Source organism: Tauraco erythrolophus, chromosome 1 (genome assembly GCF_009769465.1).
Source record: "Tauraco erythrolophus isolate bTauEry1 chromosome 1, bTauEry1.pri, whole genome shotgun sequence".
Classification (NCBI taxonomy): domain Eukaryota; kingdom Metazoa; phylum Chordata; class Aves; order Musophagiformes; family Musophagidae; genus Tauraco; species Tauraco erythrolophus.
The window spans coordinates 35,954,185-35,977,092 of NC_141465.1; the positions used below are offsets into that span (position 1 = coordinate 35,954,185).

Sequence of the window (22,908 nt, forward strand, 5' to 3'; positions counted from 1 at the left end):
GAAGTACAAGGTCTATCAAAACCAGATCTTGTGCAAGCAGAGAATGATGTTGCCTCTTAATATTTTTCCTCTTAGGTGCACAATGGCTTAGAATCAGGGGCATATAGGCAAAGCATTCATTTACTCTTGACATCAGCTAAGCTTTTACTTTCTTAAATCCTTGGCAGCTAAGGCACGGAAGTTTTGTAGACTATTCTAAAGCCTTTTCTGACTTTACCAGTGGGCCCTTGTCCATCCATCCCATCGGATCCCTGACAAGCAAAGAACAATGAACAGAATGAAAATGTTCTAGATGCAATCCTACTTCATTTGCCTCACACTCTTTAAGAAGTGCACACAAATTCTCGTGTCTCTCATTAAACCAATGTAAATGATGCATGTAATTATATCAGTAGTGCTACCTTTTTAGGGAGACTGGCACACTCTTGACTCCCACCTTCCAATGAGAATTTGAAGCATTAGATCAGTTCATGAGCTCTGTCTCTCAAGTAGGACAATATTCAGTAGTTTTTAGAATGATAGAAGTTAATTGCAAAGATAAAGAGTGATGAAATATGTGTGCTGATATTTATACTTGGCATTTGAGTGATAAACGAATGTTAATCATGACAACAATCATATTCTCATCATCTTTCAGTGGTGGCATTAGCATTAGTATATCTGTAAACCGAATGCCCTATCATTTTCAGCAGCAAATTAACAAAGAAAATACTCCCTATCCCAGAGCACTTGCAATCCAAATATCACAAAGGACCGGGTTAGGTGTCCTTAACCAAAGCCAGATGTTTGATTTCAAGGAGGGAATTAAAATCTATTTTCACTAGGGAATTTTTCTCATGCAGAAGGTCAGCATGGGAGGAAGCACTCAGGAAGTTTCCCTACTGGCATTTGTGCTAATTAAGGGTGCAGAACAGATTCAGTAAATAACCCACTGTTTTCACAAGCCAATAAACATTTTGAAGAGTATCTCCTTTTGAGCTTTAAATATCAGCTCTCCATATCTGGCAAAATGTGGGGTTTTTTAGTTAAATACAGTGAGATAATTTTAGTTGAGCTTTTGTGGTCTGAAAGTGGAAGGAGATAAAAATCAAGAAAATTATTTTCCTCCTCTTTTACAGTGTATGACCGCATATTTCTGTTCACCTGAGAATGCCAAAACCTGGTGTGAAGTCTCTTCGCACTCCAGACATCGAAACTCCTTGCCAGGCATCTCTCCTTTTTCTTGATTAGGTTTGCAAAGAAGGTGATCGATTGTTTCTTTTATGAATTACTAAACCAGTGATGCAATATAATCTTTGTTCCAAACTAAGCATATAGATTTCTACTTCTCCTTTCAGCACTATGGTATCGTAGAGGAACTGCCAATGTTTGTGGCAGCAGCTGATACTGTTAGGAGGTAGGAATGATTTTCTTTTCCTGAGTACCTGGAGAAGCAGATGGTGCTATCTAACTGAGGGAGGGGCTGCGTGTAGGAGTGGGTGTAGAAAGAACAGCAGTTTTCCTGGCATGAGAAGTGGAAATATCAGTGCTGAGAAACTCTGCTGAGATGGAGCATGGCTCTTCCTCAGCGTAATGTAAAACTCATACTCCGAGGATGGAGGCTTCCCTCTGGCTTCGTAGTCCTGCAGAGTGCCCCTCTTGCACTAGACCTGTGGTCTAATATTAGACTCCCACTCTTCCATTACTTAATTCAAGGGTACTGATGGAATAAATGCTGCCAGCATGCTGGAAAGCACTGTGCAAGCTGGAGTTTTGCTCTCCTCTGTTTAAGCAAAAGCTTGAACTCAACAGATGCTTCAGATGACAGAAATCACTTGGTGGGTAAAACCATGGTGAATGTATACGTGTCAAAATGCAGAGTCAGAGCAGGACCCTAATAGCCTCCTGCTGAGTAATTCAGGGGGTGGTTTAGCCCTGTAGTGCCTTCTGGGCAACTCTGAGTGTTTATTCAGACTTGACTTGGTTCTGACAGGCACCTGGTGCAGGGGTTCTTACAAGTAGTTTGTAATCTTTATTTGGGGAAGAATATGAGCAAGGGTGTGGAAAACCCATAGATTGTTTGATTTTAAGCACACTAGTGATTTAGTATCAATCTCAAACCAGAAATAATTTCAAAACAACAGCTACGCTTGACAGCAGGCAGGGATTTTCTTTTTTTTAAAAAAAATAAAGAGAAGAAAAAAAGAAAAGCATTTCTTCACTGTATACAGTGAGATCTCTGAAACTACCAGTGAGTATTCTATTTGTTCAGATTTGGAAACGCAGATTTGGGTTCTTAACTTGTCTGGACATTACATTTTGGCACAAATATTAACTCTTTTATTCTTTTTCTTGCAGCCCAAGCTTCTCTTTACCCTAAACTTCCACTCCATATTGTTTTTAGTAATTTGGTGGTTTTCTGTCCACTTAAAAAGCTCCCTGCCTCCTTTGTACTGAGTAATCCAGTGTTTGTCTGAGTTGATCACTATTACAGATATTAACAGGGGTAAAATAAGAAACAATACACCTCCCCAAAACAATTTACTGCTTTCCTTGTTCTAAACAAATCTATTTAAGTGTTTGTACCTTCTAACCAGGTTAAAATGTGCTGTTTTTTTTCAAACCCCTCCTGAAGTCCTTACTCAGTATTCACACAGTAGGAGTGGGGTGGCATCACTTGCTCTGTCTATGTAGTAGGTTCCCTTAGTTCAGTGTTTCTGCTTGGAAAGGCTCGTCTTCCTTCATGAGCTTCCCTACTTCTAATTGAGCTGGCTCAGAAACACATGGAAACAATTTTCCTTTAGGTCCTTCAAAGTGAAAATCTTCCTGTAAGCATTTAAACCTAATACATCAATAAAAGATCTTATACAAATTGTGAAACATTTTCTGGGGTTTGAACTACAGATTAGCTTCTGCAACAATTTAGAAAAAGCTCTCATCAGAAACATATACTTGGGCCTGTGTGCATATCTGGAAGTAAGGGCCAAATCTTACGTTGACTAACAGTGAAAAGTGGATTGTATATTTGGCTGGTTTATTTTGTGCTTCAGATCTGCTTAACAGAGGCAGATTTTACATGTGTGTGCCAGAGATGGATTCACGAGGGGAATTGCCACTTGAATGCACAGTCCTCTGTCCTTCCCATACGTATCTTGGCTATATGCCGGATGGATTTAGGAGGGATAAGAAATGGGAAGTTGCTGTTGATCCATGAGGATCAGAAGGTGCCTTCAGTCAAAGATGGGTTACAGGCAGCAGTGCTGGCACCAATCAATGAAACCTGGTCACATCTGCGGGCTGGTCACTGGTGTTTGCAAGATGTTGGTGTTCTTGAGCCCTGTGGCGTCAGGTCAGCAAGGAAGTGTGAGATTGGTGTCAGTGCTGTGTTCCTGGTCCTTTACTGCAGGGAACCAATGGTCCAGCCAGTGGGACAGAGCGAGGAAGGGCTCTGGTCCCATAACCAAGTGCTGATACAGGCCAGGTGTGATACTCTTTGCTGAATGGGACCTTCAGATGGTCTTGGCCCTTGTACCCCATGGGGGATGCTGAGTAGGAGACCCTCTGACTTTTCCTCTAAGTAAGCCTTCATAGCAAAAGGCAATACCCACCACTCAGACTGCTTCCTTTCAAAAATGCCTGGGTTTAGAGTTACGAACAAGAAGCACACTACGAAATGTCTTAGATGGGATTTACTTCCTTGCAGTACTGCTAAATCATGTATGAGGTGTGATCAACAGTCTCATATGGTACCAAGCTCAGCATTGGGAATAGGACCAGGCCATCAAAGCACTGGAGCAAACAAGAGCTTCTCTGTGGTGAGATTGCACAACCAGTGCTCAGTCGGAGGAGCAAGGCCAGGCAGAGGTTCAGCATGACCTCTGCCTGACTCATATTTTTTCCTCCTGTTACCAATAAGAACTTTTTCCTCATGAGTCACTTTAAAACAGTTTGTGCATGTTCAGGGAAAAAACAAAACCCGCAGATTTTCCTGAGGAACAGTTTGTCGGTGAGACAGAGCAAATCACTGAACATAGTCAGGGACTCTTCTGCCTGCACAGTTGAGCTAATTAACTCTTAGGGCTTTAAGTAAATGTTTTTTTTACTGTCGTTTGTGCATGTCCCTTCATCTTTAATGCATGAAACACACCAGTGAAATACGCAAGTGTTACTATTCCACTTTTTGGATATGCATCTGAAGCTCAGGGAGACAAGGACCCCTTCGAAAAATTGCCAGTTTAGCTGTTTTCCATCCTAACATAGGCCTAGCATATGCTGGCAAAACAGCACTTTTTCCATTCTACTTTTTTCTCAGGTAACATAAACAAAAGCATATTTATAGTATTGTAGCCATGTCTTTCACAAGGTCTAAAATACTGGGCTTTCTGCCCCCCCCGTGACTTCATTGCACTGGCAAATTTGACCTATGTGACTTGCTCGTGGCTGCACAAGAGGTCCATAGCAGGGAGCCATGAAGTCCCCAGAATCGTGGAGTAGCATTTTAAATCTGAGCCCTGAATAGTTACAGTTTCTGAGTTCAGCCCTCAGTGGGCAGTGGATGTTAAGGTGTCCCTTATATGTATTGATTTTCAGAAGTCAGAATAAGTTTGTATCCTGATGGCAGGAGTGTTTTATTTTGTTTTGTCTTTAGCTGCAGAAAAGTTACTTCTGGCTAAGTCAGCCTGTTCCTCTCTTCTAACACCTTTTGGCCTTGCTGACCAATGTAAGCCGGTTTGACAGATCAGCTGCAGGCTCAAAGAAAATTAAGTTCCTGCAGGCTTCGCAAAGATCAGGAGGGAAGAGGAAAGAAACTTCAGCAATGCTCCACTAAGGGAAAGACTGTTTTTAGCTCAACCTTTAACAAACATCTGAAATGTCACAGCAGGGGCAGTTTTAAAAATTGCCCTGATGATGAGACAAAATTCATGTGGGAGTCACAGGCACCAGGCAACACATTCGCAGGGCAGAAATCAGATGGAAATCAGGTCCATCTGAACTTCTTGTCCCCTTCATTGGCAGCTGGTGGCACGATTTCACCTGCACATTCCTGACCTGGATCAGTTTATTTCCACTGTGAGATCCTCCAGACTGGTGGCACCTCCATCCATTCCCACAGTCTGCTGTGGCCATAGTCTGAGCTTTCTCAGGCTGACAGGCTGTAATCAGATTAAAACGACGTGAGTCTGGAAGAGGTGTCTGGGAGAAATTTACTGACAGCTCATTTTGAGATGACAGGTTAAACGATGTAATGGTACTCCAACTTTAGGTCCTGTACACCTGCAGGATGGCATGCTGGCTTCTGGAGCACAGAGCAGCTTTTGTTAGATTCCCATGGAGCCCAAATGCACAGCCCTGTTTCCTGCAGACAAACCAGTCTATCTTGAAACGTTATGACAATTTTGGGCATCTGAAATAATGATTACTTCATAGACGAAATAATGCAAAGCCAAAAGAAATGTTCCAGCCACTAACCCTTCTGTGTTGAACTCGTAGCCTAAAGAAGATCAGGATCTTCTAAGTGACTAATTAAATCTAAAGTGAATCCATCTAAAGAAATAAATGCCCAGAAAGCATGATGAGAAACTTGCTGTCAGCCACAATATTCCAATTACTGATAGTACAGTCTAGGAAAGTCAAATCCCATCTCTAAAAATCTGCTTCTTTATCCTACAAAATTACCCATGAATGGATTTTGATGCCACTTTTGTTGGCATAGCCCTTTGTTGTGTAAATTGCATACTTTAGATCAATTCAAACCTTACAAATGTAACTGCAGGAAATACAAACAACAGAGCCAGGAGAACTGATTAGCTCCAGATGACTGGGCCAGGAGGACTATGATGAGCTCCTTCCAGAGTGCACTCCAGCTCACTACCAGCACCACACAGCCAGGGCTTTTATTCCACTAAACATCTCCTCCTCCATTCCTCTCTATTGACCTTCCTCACCACCAAAGCAGAAGTGAGCAAATTTTGCGCTGGGTTCCTAAGATAACACCCAGTGCAAAGAAACAAGGGGAAAAAGACCAAAACTTTACCTATGAAATACACCAATGGCTACGAAAAATCTAATTTTATGTAATCAGCCATGCCCGTACAGGTAGTCAGTTTTCCAAAATGATTGATGAATCCATCTAGTTTCCCTGCAGGAAACACTATATTATCTTGTGCTGAGTTAAGTGCAACTCATTACAGCAACGGCAGTAATATGAAGAGCATGTGCCACTGCCTGGGATGCAGGGCATCATCTTAAACTTTCTGCAGTTAATGCAGTGCAAGAATATGTCTGGAAGATGTGAAAATGGTTGTATAGGACATAGGATGCAGGCTTAATTGCCTGGGTGGTCTCTTGCAACATCTGCTTTGCTAAAAAACTAATTTGCTAGGTGCCTAAGTGATTGTAACTGGAGAAACAGTGCAGATATTAATCAGAACCTGAAATAATTTGCAAATTACAAAGTAAATCCTGAAATACACAACTTCTGTACCCATTTCTTGTTTAGATTAAACACTCACTGACTTCACTTACAGTTTTGTTTGAAAAGGGCATTCTGCTTAGTCTGTATTTAGGAACTGTTCCATTCACTACTGCAATGAAGTTGCAATTCACTGTTCGTTGCCTCACTCTGAACATAGGCCTGCTCCAGCTGCCAGCTAAAAGATTGGGCTGTAAATATGCAAAGTTTTATCCATGTTTTTTTGGTAGCCCTAAACATGAGCATGTATGCCTAAATATTTTAGAATGGGGATATTCATCCTTTATTGCAATTTGGAGGATTATACTTCAGTCATAGAAGTCCTCAGCAATGAAGATGATGACATTTGCTTCATAGCTAACTCTGGAAAGCAGCAGCTGTTTAAGACATATGGCAACCCTATCCAGCAATTTAGGATTGTAAGTGGGAGACCCCAAATGCAATCGAATTCAGATGCCAGTCTGGAATTACCTATATTTCAATTTGTTCAGGACATACTCTTCTTGCAGAAGGTGCCAAGTCATTTCTAAGGTCTATAGATCTTTTTTGTTAGTGCTAGCTGAAAAATTTTGATCAAGATATTTTTTCCAGAAAATTTAGATTGTTGGAAAAAAAAATAGACCACAAAGAGAAACATTTCTATTTGCAAATTGAACTTCATGGGCTCAAGTCCTCATTTTTTTTTTCCCCCTATTTATTAGATGGCATTTTAAGTCAGGTGACATCTTCTGTGCACCATCTACAGCCAGGGTCTCCCTGTTGCCTCCCTGTGCTGACAGGAAATTTAAATGGTGCACTTAGGGGATAGAGCCTGACTAGACATCCTGGTGCATGCAGGAGAAGGGATGGTAAGGTATACATTCTCCTTAGACATAACAGAAATGTTTCCAAACCAGAATATATTTTGGCTTTTGTGTCTTTGGTTGAAATGTTCTCCTTTACCCATTTTTCCATTTTCTGCAAAAGCATTTTTCAGCTGAAGTTTGGGCAAGCCTTAATTTTCCTTTTTTTTTTTTCCTTTTTTTCTTTTTCCCCCAGATGAGCTTGATATTTTATTTTCCAGGCCAGAAGAACAGCTCAGAAGTGCCTTGACCCTACATGGAGCCCTGGCTCTGCCATCTGCCAGAGGATCTGAACCATCCAGCTACTCCCCTGTTGTCCTTGCATGTTCTCCAGGGCCTCGGCTCTCTTACTTTGTGAGCGCTAACACGGTGATTGCCTGACAGTATTTTTACAGAAGTGATATTACTGATATTGAACATACTCCCTTACATCTGGCTCTTTCATCCACATGAAATTGTCTGCAGTGCTGTTACATGTATTTAACTGCTGGTCTGAACATATTGCCTCAGCTCCAAGAACCGTACCTGTGATTCTCCATTCTTCAGTGCCAGCTCCTCATAAAAGTTCGTATTGTGTTTACTCATTTTCTTTACATAAGCCAATTGATGTTGTACCGACGTTGTTGTCCTGTACTGTAAAGCTGCAGGCACATCTGTCTTGGGAACATGCCGTCATGATTTACACAATGAAAAGAAAGGGATTTTGGTTTCTCAAATGTCCAGATTCATGCCCTGCCTAATAAGGTTCTTGTTTGCCTAGCATTGCTCTGGTTTATGTGGCGCTGAAATTGCAATGAAATGAGGAGCACAATGAAGGCAACTAGTGAAACAGCTTAAATTCAGGAAAAAAAACATTGACATAGACATTTGCTTTTACTCTTTTTTTGTTTTCAAGGTTCAGAATTAAAGACCTAAAAAATAGTATCACCTGATGTGTGGACATTCAAGGAATGTAAATCTGGCTCCTAGCTGTCAGGTGTTCAAGGTGTGAGAGGGAATAAGTATTCAGAAGGATAAACATGGACTAAACCAGCAATTTTGAAATGCCTTTTTCTCAAAGGCACGTGATGGGGGAGCCAAGCTGAGCAGGCAGAAGAGGCAGGTTCCCTGGGGAGACTGCGAAGGAGAGAGAACTGGCAAAATTCCCACCGGAGCCTCTTTGTTTCTGTTGCCTGTAGTTATCACCCACCTGCAAAAGGTAAAAAACCAGAGCACCTTTTCCCCTAATCGAAAAGGCTGCATGTAAGGACGATTGAGCTCCACCACCTTAGGAACGAAGTGGTGAGAACTGCTTATCTAGGATGGGCGGTACAGTGGCCAAGATCACCCTTATTTCTATTCTCGTCCTCTGGGCAGCCACACAGCAGGGAAAGGGAAATGAAATTACAGGTAAGTGATGCAAACCTGGTCAGAGGACCACAGCTGTTATGTAGGACAGCTTACATTGGATGTGGGATATCTCTTTATTTTAAATAAACTCGCCAAGGTGGCCACTCTCTGGAGAACTGGCAATGGCTCAGTGACCTTTTAAGAATCCTCTGTTGATAAATAAACAAATAAAATCTCGCTAAGCCAAAATATAACCTTTGTCCCCAACTCTTCATCCCCTTTGTGCCAGAAGTGAATGGATAGGATCACCGCTGTGTTCAGTAATGTGTAAATTTTTATGAAAATTGTCTTTAAAATACACTTTTGGAGGAAATTATATGGTAATGTATCTGGTGAATTCTTAGAGGTGTGTAAAATGCAGCTGTAGAAGATATGTTTAACTTTCATCTATGGTATAGGGTGTAATTTGTTAAAAAACTATCCCAATTGCTAGGTTGTAACTGCTAAATTAAATCCTAATTTGCTCTTAATTTCTGGTTTGTTTTATTCAGATGAGAAAGCATCGTGATTTTTGGCTGCTTTTTGTAGCATTTTTTTACTTAAGTGGTTTTGCAAGTCTCAGTTGAAATACAAACCATATTTTTAAAGCCTTGCAGACTTTGCTGTTACTCTGTCAGTCACATTTAAAAAAGAGTCTGCTGCAGATTAGGAGTCAGCAGAACTCTTCTAGTGCCATTTAAAGTCAGTGGCAGTGACTTTAAAAAGGATTTGGAATACTCTGGAAAAGTTGAGCCCTTAATCCATTTTTCTTCATGTTTCAGAGCCTTTGCATATTAAAGCTGAGTTTGAATCTGCCCTCTGTGAACCTGTTCCAACAGATTATTTTTAAGGTTACGTCAAGACAAGAAAGGGGCTTGTCTTTGGCTCTTGCTGTTCTCCAGTGAGAAAAGATTTTGCAGATCCCAGCTCACGGTGGCGGTTCTGGCACTTGAGCAGTGAAGTTTCTAGAATTGCAGCCAACTCTGTGGCATAAATTCTATCAAGCATTTTTTATTGCTGATTTTTTAATCATGCTCTCAGATCCGATCTGGGTTTGACCTTGAATTCTAAGCAGCCTGCTCCTGCTGCAGACTTCCCTTTCAGCCTTTCCTCTTAGTATTTGTTTCTATTAATAAAGTATTTGCTTTAATTGTTTCTGCTCTTGCTTAACATAATAAAATTTATATTTTCTCTGGCAGTGCTGAAAGCTGGTGGTTGCTAGGATAAAGACCTAAAGTCCAGAGATGATAGGTGTAATGTAGCACTATTAATGTCAGATGACCACCTTCTCCTGCTTTGCTATTGACTTCAGCTTTGTGTTGCTGGAAACAACGGCCAGTGCATTTTAATTCCATTCGATAGTGCCATAATCCCACAGATGGTGGTTAATGAGAACAGAAAGCCAATTTGCTAAAGAGCCCGAATTGATCTAAGCCACGTTGCTCAGCAGGAAACTGCTGTCAGCAAATAATTGAACGCTGTGAGTGTCAAAGCTTGTATTAAACTGGATGGAATTGATGGACGATGGTAACATTGGTGGTGCTGCACCTTTCCCCGTCACCTTCAGGCTAACCTCTTCCAGTGAGGGTATCTTTTTGTACCACCATAGTTATATCTCAAACTTTCTCTTTTGGCTTTGGCAGCTTCATTCTACACCTAGTATCAATGTTTAAGTATGATTTCATATCTGCTCTGACAGCTGAAGCTTCTAATTATAAACTGTGTCTAATTCTATACTGTTTTATTCTCAGTTTCATACCTGTATTTATGTTGCACATTGCTGTAGAGCCTAATCCAGCTCAGCTGACTCTGGAATTTCTAGCTTTCCAGTGCTACGTCATTGCCACAGCCGCAGCTCTGCACAGACAGCACGAATCTTCAGTGCTCTCTGTACTCGGTTGTTCTCCTCCAGTTCCTGCTTTGCTCTAGCCATGCTAATACATGAGCTCTGGAGAAATGGAGGGATCATAGTGATAAGGAACCAGGCTGAACTGTTCTTCCTTATCTGCTCTACCCTCTCTAATATCATTTTATACTATAACAGTATGATTCCTTAGTGCAATAGTTTCTTATTTCCGTAGGGAAGAAGTTGTCCTGCTGCTCCCACCTTCGCTGATCACCAACAGATGTTTGTGCACTTTCTCCAGATAAAGTCTAGATCCAAAATGCTTTAGATACTCTTTCCACCCCATTTTAGCCATTCAAGTCCCAAAATAATGAAAGGCAGGAAACGAGGGGTTTTTGGTGTGGGTTTTTTTTTTTTTTTTTTCATGCCTACATGTCTAGAAGCACTTTCTGGGGTAGGTATTCTTGGAGCACTCCTAGCACATGGCAAGGGAATGCTTTACAGAATGCAAGGACAGCTAACTGTTTCTTGTAAGGCACATAGTGACTTATGTGAAGTGGTAATTGATCAAATGCGTTGGATAAAAAGCAGCCCTTGATCTCTGATTTCTGCTCCAGAACTCACATTTATTCTCTTTCCCCCTCTCCCAGAGGGATATCCTAAAGTTAGCCAGGGGAGAGAGGCCACCTTACTTTCTCTGGCTCACTTCACTTTCAGTTCCCTCCTGCATGGCAGCCTACGTGCAACAGCTGGGTATGGGCTTTCATGGTCCTGGTCAGACCTCTATCTCAGCCATTGAGGTCCTCTCCTGGGTCAGGCAGGGTATGGGTTTCAGCCTCTTGGCTTGAGACAGGCTGAGTGTCTTCCTTCCTGCCCCTCATGATCATCTCCTTTCACTCTCTTCTTAAGGATAAGTAACAGCCCTGGTGCTTTTTAGTGATGCAAAGGACTTTCAGCTGCTGTCTCTGGAGCTAGCTTCAGGGACTGGACACAGAGGTGCCCTGCTTGAGGCTGGGGAGGAGGCAGAAGCAGGGAGTGATATTTTCAGATATGCCCTTATTCTTGATATTTTCCTGCTGACCTGCTCTAAGGAACAGCACAGGGCCCCCTGGAGCCTGCTGGGAGGTGTCTTCCTCTCACATACTTGCTCTGTAACATGCCCTGGCATCTAATTCTGCCTTTTGCTGCAGAGTGAAGACACAGATGAGTTAGGCAGAGCAGAACTGGACTTCCAGGGGCCCAATGTCCTCGCTGGGTCTGGTCAGACATGGGTTATAGTCAGGAGGGAAGGCTAGGAGTGGTCTGTGGACAGTCCTAGCCCATTCTTCCTTCTGCTCTTCCAAAGTGCCCTTGTTCGCAGATAGGTGTCTGTGCCTCTGTTTTGGAATTGCACCAAGCAAATCTATTTTTCTTCATGGCCTTTTGAACATATAAAGCAGGGGATGTCTTTCAGGCTGTTCTCACTCGAGCAGTTGCTAGGATTAGGGCTGGAGGAAGAACTTCTTGGTGGATGACTTGGTTGAGCCAGCTTGAGAGATGTATTGTGGCCTATGGTATCTATCCCATGCTTCCTTGTGGACTGTCCTTGCGTTACAAATGAATTGTCCTGTTTAAAGCTCTTTTACCAGTCCTGTTCAAATTGCACATGTATCTTTTTTTAGTTGGAAATCTAAACATGATAAAGCACATGAACCTAAGAACCTGATAATTTTTTTTTCCTTGAATTGTTTTTACATCTTTCATCTTCTGAGGCAGGAGATAAGCTGTACAAATAAGATAAGCTGTAAATATTTTTTATTGTATGTTTGTTGTGTATACTATGTTAGCTTCAATCCGTCTGTTGACTGGCCCTGGTCCCCTCAGAGCTCTCAGAAATAATCCTATCATACTTGAATCCCTGCAGCTAATTCATGTTTTTCCTTGTTAAAGCTTCTTTTGCTTTGTCTAAAGGATGATATAGGCATTTTAGTTCTATCCCATCTATTTCCCAAATGGGACACAGGGTGAGTCAGCCCCTCTGGCTTCTATATCGTCTCATTAGGAGACAGCCTGATGTCTGTGGCATGATTGTGGGTTGCTTACTGCTAATTCTTAAACTCCATCTGTTTTTGTTGCTGTTGTTGTTTGGGTTTCTTTGTGTTTGGTTGTTTTTGTTTTTGTGGGTTTTTTTTTAATTTTATTTTCTGCTCCTGCTCAAGTATTTCAGTTTTAAGTAAAGAATGTGACAAGTTCGCTCCTCATCGTGACTTGTTTCAGAACTCCAGAAACTGAATCCTGTTCCTAGACCTGTGTAAAATTATGTAGTTAATGAACTTATCACTGACTTAGTTTGTACTGAAGTCAACGAACCGCAGCAACTCTCAAAGGGCCTGGTCTAATATGGTCTGCTACAAATGCAGGTAGGCAACATAGTTGCTCCAGGAATAGCTTTTGTGTCAGATACCTGAAAGTCCTTCCCAATGACACATGAATTGGGCTAAAACTCTGTTTTCTGAAGTGACTAAAACTCAGTTTTAGCCTAGGGCAATGTCTGAAGGATGTCTTATTCCAGACATCTGCTCTGACTCATCTGCCAATGAGTTCCTTGCCCTTTATTCCCTTCGTAGTCAGCAGAGAAAGATGAACAATTCGGCAGCATGAGCCTGGAGTGGATGTCTAAAGTACTTGGAAGACTCTGCCCTAGAAGTGCCTGTTCTGGTCTACTGTTAATTTATATTAATGTATATTAATTTCCTTTCTACTTACTTGAGTTAAATTGCCCTTTTTCTACTTTGCACCTAAAGGCACTGAGAACTCAGAATTTTCTGCAAGTCTGCTTCCTTTTATGACTGAAGTGATGCCTATGACAAGCAGTCACTACTAATTCTTTCTTCTTTCTGTTTTCTGAAGTGACGTTCTTCCTAACATCAGCGTTCCTGGAAATCATTCATCTATGTTGATTCTGTCACTGCTTTCTTGTAACAATATATTTAACTAGATACTGAAGGGAGCTTATACTCTGGGGTGACAAGTTAGTGTTGATCCCTTTTTTTCCTGTTTGTTAGTTGTTTTTTTTTCCCTCCGTAGAAAAAGGCCTCTCTTTGCTGGGGTACCATCTGTGCAACTATAGCCTGACCAAAAATGTGTTTAAAATAGTTGCCTACCAAAAGTCCTATGAGAAAAGCACTTCCTGTGGAGGATGGATACCGTGGATGGTGTGTCCCCAGACGTACTATAAAATGCAGTATCATACTGTTGAAGTTCCTGAAACCATCACTCTTACAGATTGCTGTGAAGGATATGAACAAGTTGGACTCTACTGCTCTTTAGGTAAGTTTTAATCAGGTTAATAATTGAAATAAATACTTCTGATGGAAGAGAATTCACTTAAACTGAGACATGAAAGCCTTAATTCAGTTCTGTGCAGTAGATTCCTGTTCACTGAAATCACTGAGTCTGCAAAAATCTACAGTAAACTTAGTCCAACATAGTAAGGAGTAAACATGAAAGACTAATGCTCCTGATTCTTGCTCTTTGCCACCCCTAATCGCAAAATCACTGAAGTTCCAGGTGATCATGAAGAAGGCACCTGCTTGTTACCCCTACAAGGGCTCATTATGTGTCCTGGTTCAGGCCACTATCTGTGGCCAAGTGCAATAATTCATGTAGCCTTGCCTCTTGCTGTGTGTTCTCTGAGCATGCTTGCATTTACAGTAGAAGCTTTCTTCTCAAAAGTAATTCAGGATGCACTAGGATAACATCTCCTTTTGATTTGGAGCAAGGCCAGTTCCCAGGATGCAAAGTCAGTTTTGGTGTTAATTTAAAACAATCTATGGCTTCAGGACAAGTCGGTACCAACTGCTTCCCAATCAAAACTACATTAGGGCACATATTCTCAGGGCTTCCTTGGTTACCAAGGGCTGTGTTGGAGGAGGGGAAACTGGTGGACCTTTTGGTGGATCTGATCTAACTTCTGAGTTTTAACAAGACTCTACTTGGGAAGACTTATTCACTTTTAACTCAAGATGGAAGCTTTTTCCCCTTCCCACATCAGCGCTACTAGTTGTCAACAAAATTTGCTAATTTTGAGCAGAACTTGAGTCGTAGATGGAAGGGATTTCTTGGGGAAAAGGAACATTTTTTTTTTTTTAATGGATAAAGCCACATGCTTTTAAGATGAACAGACATCTTGGATTAGCTAGGACAGGAGTAAACTTTTCCAGCATCCAGAGAAGTTGTGCAGTACATAATTTTGTCTCCTATTTTCAGTATGACATTGCATTTTCTCCATTTCCTCTTTTAAAGTTATTGTCCTGGGAATTTACATAGTTTCAATACTGTAAGAAAAGATTATAAAGGAAAGGTCCTATTGCAGCCCTGGCCCTTGCTTTGAGTCATAAGACTTGGATGACTCAGTTCTATGGGAATGTCCCCAAACCTGCTCCTGCATCTGATCATATAATGTGACATGAGAGGGCATGAGCCATATGTCTTGTCATGGGATCTGTAAAGAGCAATGTGTTCATCCTACTTTTAAGTTGCTTCAGAGCATTAGAAAATGAACCTCCAAACAATTTTTGCAAGGGATTTTCTGAACAGTTACTAGTAGAATATTGTGTCTAGTGAAAAAATTCCTTTAACAGAAAGATGGGAACACAGAAGTGGTCATTGTGTTTTACTTGTTTTTAAAATGATTTGCTAGAGAAGAGGAATGAAAGCGTAATTAGATACACCTCATCCCTCATTTGTTGTGTCCTGCAATTGTTTGGCTCTGTGGCTGTTGTGAAGTGTCAGCCAGGGCAAAATTTGACCTGTGTATTACAGTATGTCCAGGCAGTCTTCTCACACTGGCAACGGACCGGCTGTTGATCATATGTATTTTCCAAGCAGCAGTCCCACGCTGGGGAAAATCTCCAGTATATCTAATTAGTGTTGCATAGTCACCTCGGTAAGGTCTTTTAAACATTCATGCATATGCATACATGTGTGCACACATGTATCAAATGACAAGGCTGTGAAGCAATCAGAGAAAATTGCTTTTTAGTTCTGTGGTACAAGGAAATAGCTGTGCCAGCTAAATGTTGAAGAGTCACTAGCTAGTTATGGTTGTCTCCATTTGCACAAGAAACTCTGTGAGTAATCGGGATTTTCAAGGTGTTTCAGAACCTCTCCAAATCAAGACCGTCTTCTCAGGTGGAAAAAAAGGCATCCTAGTAACATTTTAAATGTTTTTTTCCCAGTGTAATTCTATGCCTTTTAAAAGCATCTCTAGGGATATTTTTTGCTTGAGAGCCGTTGATGAGTTTATTTCATCTAACGTTAACAAATCTGTAAATCTCTTGTAAAGCTTAGCTGCGGAATTTCCACTCTGCCCATGCCACATTGTTGATGGGTGCTCTGGGCAGGTTTGCCCATGAAATATCGTGGTCACCTTGACTCTTTTTCCTGTCAAAGTTAATTTGGGAGCATTTTAAACTGTAAAAGGATTTGTATGGCTTCTAGGTGATTTCTGTGTTTACATTATTCCGGTATCTTTGCTTTTCAGGGCATTAGTCATAAATTCTGTGAATGGTAATGCACTGTCTAGACACAGTCTTAAATAAATGATGAAAAGAGAAACTGGAACTGCTGAAATTACTGCACAGCATGCTGTTAAACTACTGTTATTTTCTTTTTGATATTATCCATGTTGGCATGCTCTCCATCCAACTAGGAGCGGAAAGGTCTGCATGACCTTTCGCAGTAACCTGCTCCTGGCCACTCCCCCTTTTTTCTTCCTAGAAGGAAACGTTTACCCCTGTCTGAGATACGGCAGGTCCTGCTTTTCTTATTTCTTTACTGTCAGGGAAAAAAATGTCTATATCATTAGTCAACTTGCTCTGGCAGTTCTCATTAGTTGCCCATCAATCCATTAGGATAGTGTTACACATGCACACACAAACGACTTCACCTTTTTTTAAATAAAAATTGCAAAGTTATGTATCTAAAAGTTACAAAGTGCTAGAATTAATTCTGAAGGTAGAGTTAAATAAAAACAATCTTTGTTTCCTCTCTTTGTGCCTATGCATGCAGGTTAGTAAACTCTTTTAATTACCTGATCTGGCGCTGTCCCCTTGCCCCAGGACCACCTTTCCCTGTGGTGCTCAGGGACAACGGAGCCCCTCTAAGGAGTTTCCCAGCAGCGCATCATCCTGGACTCTGCATTCGGTGTGTGGTGCAGTGCTCTGCTGAGCCTCTCTCTCAACGTAGAATTATTAATCACCTCTTGAGGTGAATCCTGGGGCAATTCACAGACAGCAATTTGTCTTCACAAAGCCTGCAGGAAGGAAGGGAGGTTCTCTGCCTTTCACAGCTGGGCAACTGAGCTGCAGAGAGACAGATCAAACCATTTTGTGTGCCCACTCTCACATACCTAGGGTGCAGTTTTAATTTTTTTTTAAATTTATTTTGATTTTGATTTTCAGAGTTCTAAGAACTGCTGCTTTTAGCGACTTGCATGCTTAAATTGCAGAGCCTTGTGTCCTCAGTGGTGACTGTGAGCAGTCCCCTGATTGCTAAGCAGGTCCTAGGGCTGCAGGTCAGGTTCCTGCGAAACCCATGGCTCTGCAAGGTTGTTATGAGTTTGTTGTATGGAACTTGCCTAGCATCTTAGAATCATAGAATGGCTTGGGTTGGAAGAGACCTCAAAGATCATCTAGTTCCAACCTCCCTGCCATGGGCAGGGACACCCTCCACTATACCAGGTTGCCCAAAGCCTCATCCAACCTGGCCTTGAACACTTCCAGGGATGGGGCATCCACAACTTCTCTGGGCAACCTGTTCCAGTGCCTCACCACCCTCTGAGTGAAAAATTTATTCCTTAGATCTAATCTAAATCTACCCTCTTTCAGTTTAAAGCCATTGCCCCTCGTCTTATCACTGCACGCCCTTGTAAAAAGTCCCTCTCCAGCTTTCCTGTAGGCCCCCTTTAAGTACTGGAAGGCTGCAATAAGATCACCCCGCAGCCTTCTCTTCTCCAGGCTGAACAGCCCCAACTCTCTCAGCCTGTCTTCAGAGGAGAGGTGCTCCAGCCCTTGGAGCATCTTTGTGGCCCTCCTCTGGACTCGCTCCAGCAGCTCCATGTCCTTCTCGTCTTGCAGACTCCAGAGCTGAATGCAGTTATTCCAGGTGGGATCTCACAAGAGCAGAGTAGAGGGGTAGAATCACCTCCCTCGACCTGCTGGCCACGCTTCTTTTGATACAGCCCAGGATACAGTTGGCTTTCTGGGCTGCCAGCGCACATTGCCGGCTCATGCTGAGCTTCTCATCCACCAGCACTCCCAAGTCCTTTTCCTCAGGGCTGCTCTCAATCCATTCTCCACCCATCCTGTACTTGTGCATGGGATTGCCCTGACCCACATGCAGGCCCTTGCACTTGGCCTTGTTGAACTTCATTAGGTTCGCACAGGCCCACCTCTCCAGCCTGTCAAGATCCCTTTGGATGGCATCCCTTCCCTCCAGCGTGTCCACAGCGCCACAGAGCTTGGTGTTGTCAGCAAACTTGCTGAGGGTGCACTTGATCCCACTGTCCATGTCACCAACAAAGATATTAAATAGCATTGGCCCCAGTACTGACCCCTGAGGAACACCACTCGTCACTGGTCGCCACCTGGACATTGAACTGTTGACCACAACTCTTTGAGTTCGACTATCCAGCCAATTCTTTATCTACCAAGTGGTCCATCTGTCAAATCCATGTCTCTCCAGTTTAGAGACAAGGATGTCATGTGGGACAGTATCAAATGCTTCGGACAAGTCCAGTTAGACGATGTTAGTTGCTCTCCCCTTATCCATCTTGCAGGCATTTCTTTCAGGCAAAAATAGGGACCCCGATTCTCCAGGCTAGTTTCCAGCTACTTGTATGTTCCCATCTCCTGGTCTCTGGTTTGCTGCTCACCTTCCACCTTACTGCATAAGATGGAACCAGAGAGCTTCCTTATCTGCCATCTAAACCTGCTTGATCTCCAGGCAGGGAGCAAAAGAGTGCTTCAGCATACAATGGAGGCTGTTTTTTAAGCACACATATACCAAATTCCTTGAAATAAGAAGGCCCAGACAGCTTTAATTCTGGAGTTTCTTAACTTGAGAGGACTTAATTTCAATGTTAAGGCCACACTTTAATCAGAGTACTCTTTGTGTGCATAACTTACAAAGGTTTTCAGAAAAACAATTGTAAAGCAAAAAAAAAACACGTTCCTTTTAGGTGCCCAGGTAGCTACTCAGCAGGAGTGGGACTTTTCAGAGCCTGCATGTGGATGTTTGCGTGCTCGGTCTAACTGGAGCAGTGGGGAGCTGCAGCACAGCTGTCCCCCCTGCTTGGGTTGTCACCAGAAAGCCATGGGACAGCGGTGTCACCGTCAGCATGTGGGCAACATTGCAGCATCCCTCCAGGGTAGGAAGTGGGGGACCTCTCCCAGAAGCAGATATCTCTGGCTGCCCTGCGGTTTGGGTCCCTTGTGTGCCCCTAGCAGCCACAGAAATGGGATTATGGATGTCAGAGGGTACGTCCCTGCCTGTTGCCCATGGTGTCTGCTTATGGGCCCCTTGTCTGAGGATTGTCTTGTCCATTTTTAAGCTCACTAAAGCAGTCAGCCTCTGCACCCTCCTGTGCTGACAAATTGCAGAAGTTCACTCCCCTTTGGGTAGAGAAGTGTGCACTTTTACCCATTTTATTACTGCGGGCTCTGGTGAATACCAGCTCTGCTTTCACCTAACCCTCTGCTTTTGGGATATTGTAAACCTTGATCTCATCTCCTCAGCCTTCTCCTCTCCATAGCAAAAAGTCCCAGCCTTTTTAGTAGTTTGTCCTTGCAGGTTATCTGCTCCATTCAGTCACTCACCCCATGCCTTTCCCAGCTGAATTAACCTCTAGGGGAGCAGGGGTACTTGGAGTCGCATCTGAGCTGCAGGCTCACCATGGGTTCCTGCTGGCTCTTCACTGATTGCTGGTGCAAGCACCGATGGGCAGAGCATGGCTACATCGTGGTGCTGCCAGCAGGATGAACACATTGGAGATGACAGTGGCTAAATTTCCTTAAATTTATTCTGAGCATGCATACTGCTTTTGTGCTGTGAAGGCCATGTTCCTGTATTGTCCAACAGCTGTGTCCTTGCCAAATTTTGGCCCATGGCTCCTGATTATGTTCTAGTGAATGACATGGCTTTTCCTAGGGAGGGGTGTTAACTATTTGTCAGATGCTGAACCAGCACATCCCAACGCTGCCCTCCATCCCGATTAATCCTTGGACAACATCCATCTGAGAAGGTAACGTCTAGCAATGCTCAAAGACCCTCAAAACAGGGTCATATGGTGAAAACTTACAGTCTGCCTCTGTAACAGGCTTTGCTAGGAGCTCTTCTATAATGTCATAGATTTGTCTCCACCTTCTGATGCCTGAGACAAATGTAAGGCTTTTGGTCCCTGGCTCTGCCGCACCCTCTGGATGAAACCCGGCCCATCCAGGTGGAAGGAGGGAGAGGAAGGAGGTTATGGCTGAGGTAATGATGTCCCTCAGCATGTCTCCTGGGAGATCCCCCCCCTGTCCTGCAGTGACAGCACACCCAGCAGCTCTCATGTGAGCAGGCTGGTAACTGAGCTCTCGTTGCTAAGCACTGGGTGCTGCATTTCTGCCTCTGTATGTTCATGCAAATAACCGAGAGAAAAGCCTATGCTTTATCCAACTGACAGAGGAGTTGGCCAGCTTGCTCCCCAGTACTGGTAGTGTTGCTTGGTAGGTGACTGTCCCCAAGATGACTGAAGTGGAGAGCATAAATAAAATTTTCAAAGTGCATCTGGTACAATTAAGCAGAAATATGAGGTAAATCCATCTGTGTTTCCGCTGATCTGAAATGATGACCTTTTGATTTTAGATAAATGGCTAGTGTGGCACTCGGCCAGGATTCAATAGTGTTTTCTGAGCTTGCATGTGACTCATTAAATCTTTTACACTGCAGTTAAACATGCCAAAAAAAGACTCAGGTGGAAAAAAGCTGCTTTGAACCTCAAACCTGTTGGAACTGCACCTGAATCTCAGAGCTGGAGGGGTTTATGAGTCCAGCTTACCAAGATCCACCTGGTCTGAATGGCAAGGAGCACTGGTGGCGTTCCAACACAGAGAAATCCCTTGGTTCTCATGTCTGTGCAAGCTCCCAGTGCGAGAGGCTGCTTAGCCTCCCTGGCACAGAGCAATTGCATGAGACTAGGAAGGTATGGGGGACTCAGGTAAGGGCAGCTGAGGCTGTATCACACCTTATTGTGGCTTTAGACTAGAAATCAAGAAAAGGTTTTCTAGCAGTAGGACCCATTTAGGGGAATGGTCTGTAGTGCCAGCCCCAGAGCCAGAAACAGAGATTCCTAGTCCATGCTGGGAAGCAAAATAGGACTACTGGGGCTTGCTGGACTCAGAAGTAACTTGAGTAAGATTGCATAGGGTTGATTATTTTTTCTCTCATCCTCCAGTTGCAAACCTAGGCCTATGACTCAGAATGAATTTTGGAGGCAGAGTTGGTCCTGGAGAAGATTAAGGAAGGCAAGGGCCCTTGGTTTGCAGGCATGAAGGGGCCCACACTAGGCTGCATTAGGTAGCAGGACAAATCCTGCTCCCTGTAGGGAAGCCAGCCATTCATTGGGGTTAGGAGCGGGGGCAGAGTTTCCTAATTTACTGCCCAGAGCTCTCTAACACCACCTCTACTTGAAAGGGCCTCACAGCCCTGTTAAAGCATATGCTCATTTACTGTGAGCACACAAAGCATACACACACAGTGTGTCAAATACAATATAAAACAGTGTGGGAAAGTGCTGTCCCATGTATTTTGCCTGCAAATCTTTAAAATTACACGTGCAAGTAATCTGCACGCTGCCGAGAGGTCTCAACTCAGTGCCTTCCCTGTTCTCCAGCTGGTAGGTTTTGACAGGCTTTTCAGTGGAGGTGTGGACTCCTGTCCTTAAATTATGCTTACTTTTAAATTATCTTTCAGAGACCCTTGACAAACATACTGTGGGCCTCCAAGAGACACAGACTGTAGTCTTAAAACCACTGGTCTTAATAGTCTATTTCTCTCTGCAAATATGACTGTATGTCCAGTTGCAGAAGTGGCTGAAAATTATACATATTGAATTTTGCATGCCATGTTTTGAGCTCAGTCCCTGGATGTAGCATGAGCTGGGGATTCAAAGTACTAAAAATGGTATCTGTTATGGAGTGTTCTAAAAAGCTGAGGCTCTCTGCTTGCAATAGCCTCCAGTCTCCCATGAACTGGCAGAGAGGGGGACCTGGAACGTGCACATGGCAGCAAGTTACACAGATTTAGTTTAAATCTTGATTAATCAAGATCATTTGCCTGTTTAAGAAGGTTACTTTGCTGAGGCCAAGAGTCCTAGGTTTAATATTCCCTTCAACTTCTCTGAAACCTCAGATTTACTTTTATTCAAAGCCTTGAAATAACAGAAATTGAAAATCCGTAGAAGTGGCAGTTCATGATAGATTTGTAGGTTGCTATAGACCTTTCATTTGCTATGGGGTTTTATTATGTCAAATGTGGTTTTCCTACACTACAACCTGTTTTTATTGCAAGAATAATTTCTGGTTTTCTCCTCACTGACTTTAATTGCCCAGTAATGGGTCAAGGGTTTGTAGGACCAAAATCCTGCAGGCACAAAATGAGCGGAAAAGAGAAATCTTTTAGGCTGATTGGAAAGACCAGAGCTGAGCATCACTTGGAGCTATGTTTGAGACCATAGATGAGAGTAATGTTCATAAAGCTTAGAAATATTTTCTCTTTTGTCCAGAGAAGAGTATGCGCTGTCATTGAGCCAGGATCTCTATCTGCCCTTGGCTTGGGAAGCAGTAACCTTCTGCCTTGGCTGCCCTCTCTGCAGGGCTGTCTGGTGTGGGCTAGGGACCTTCCAGCGTGGCTGGCTGGCTGGCTGATATAGAGTGTGTGCTGCTAGGCTGCAGACCACGGGCTCAGTTCTGCCCTCCTTTGCCTCTCTGTAACCTGCTTAACTGTACCGGAGAACAGCGTTTTGTCTCCACTCTCATGTAGCATCTTCAATTAGTATGACTAAAGATTAACTTTGTCACAACAAAAGGTTAAATGAAAACTCCAGATTTCTAGTTTCGACATTACCTGTTTCCTTGGTTCATTATATATTATTTGGATTAGTCAGAGCTGACATCAAACACATTTTCTGTTTTGCATTGCTTCAATGTCTCCCCATTTAGAAACTGTCTGTCTGTCTGTCTATCTATCTATCTATCTATCCATAATTACTAATAGAAAATTATCAGTTAAAAATTTCTGTAACAGAAATGTCGTGAACAAGAGAAAAATCTGAGAACATTTACACCCTTGAAATGAAATAATGGCATTTTAGGCTGCTA

At 42.8% G+C, this 22,908-nt stretch overlaps 1 protein-coding gene across 1 annotated transcript in view; it reads left to right on the top strand.

Annotated features, from left to right (window-relative positions):
- The first annotated feature begins 8,612 nt into the window (after positions 1-8,612).
- LOC104372277 (uromodulin-like 1) overlaps positions 8,613-22,908 on the top strand; it is a 51,571-nt gene continuing 37,275 nt past the window's right edge. The window contains exons 1-2 of the mRNA XM_086608277.1: positions 8,613-8,682; positions 13,574-13,816. Of these exons, the coding sequence (XP_086464403.1) occupies positions 13,699-13,816 (118 nt within the window). The 5' untranslated portion in view covers positions 8,613-8,682; positions 13,574-13,698. The remainder of the gene's footprint in view (positions 8,683-13,573; positions 13,817-22,908) is intronic.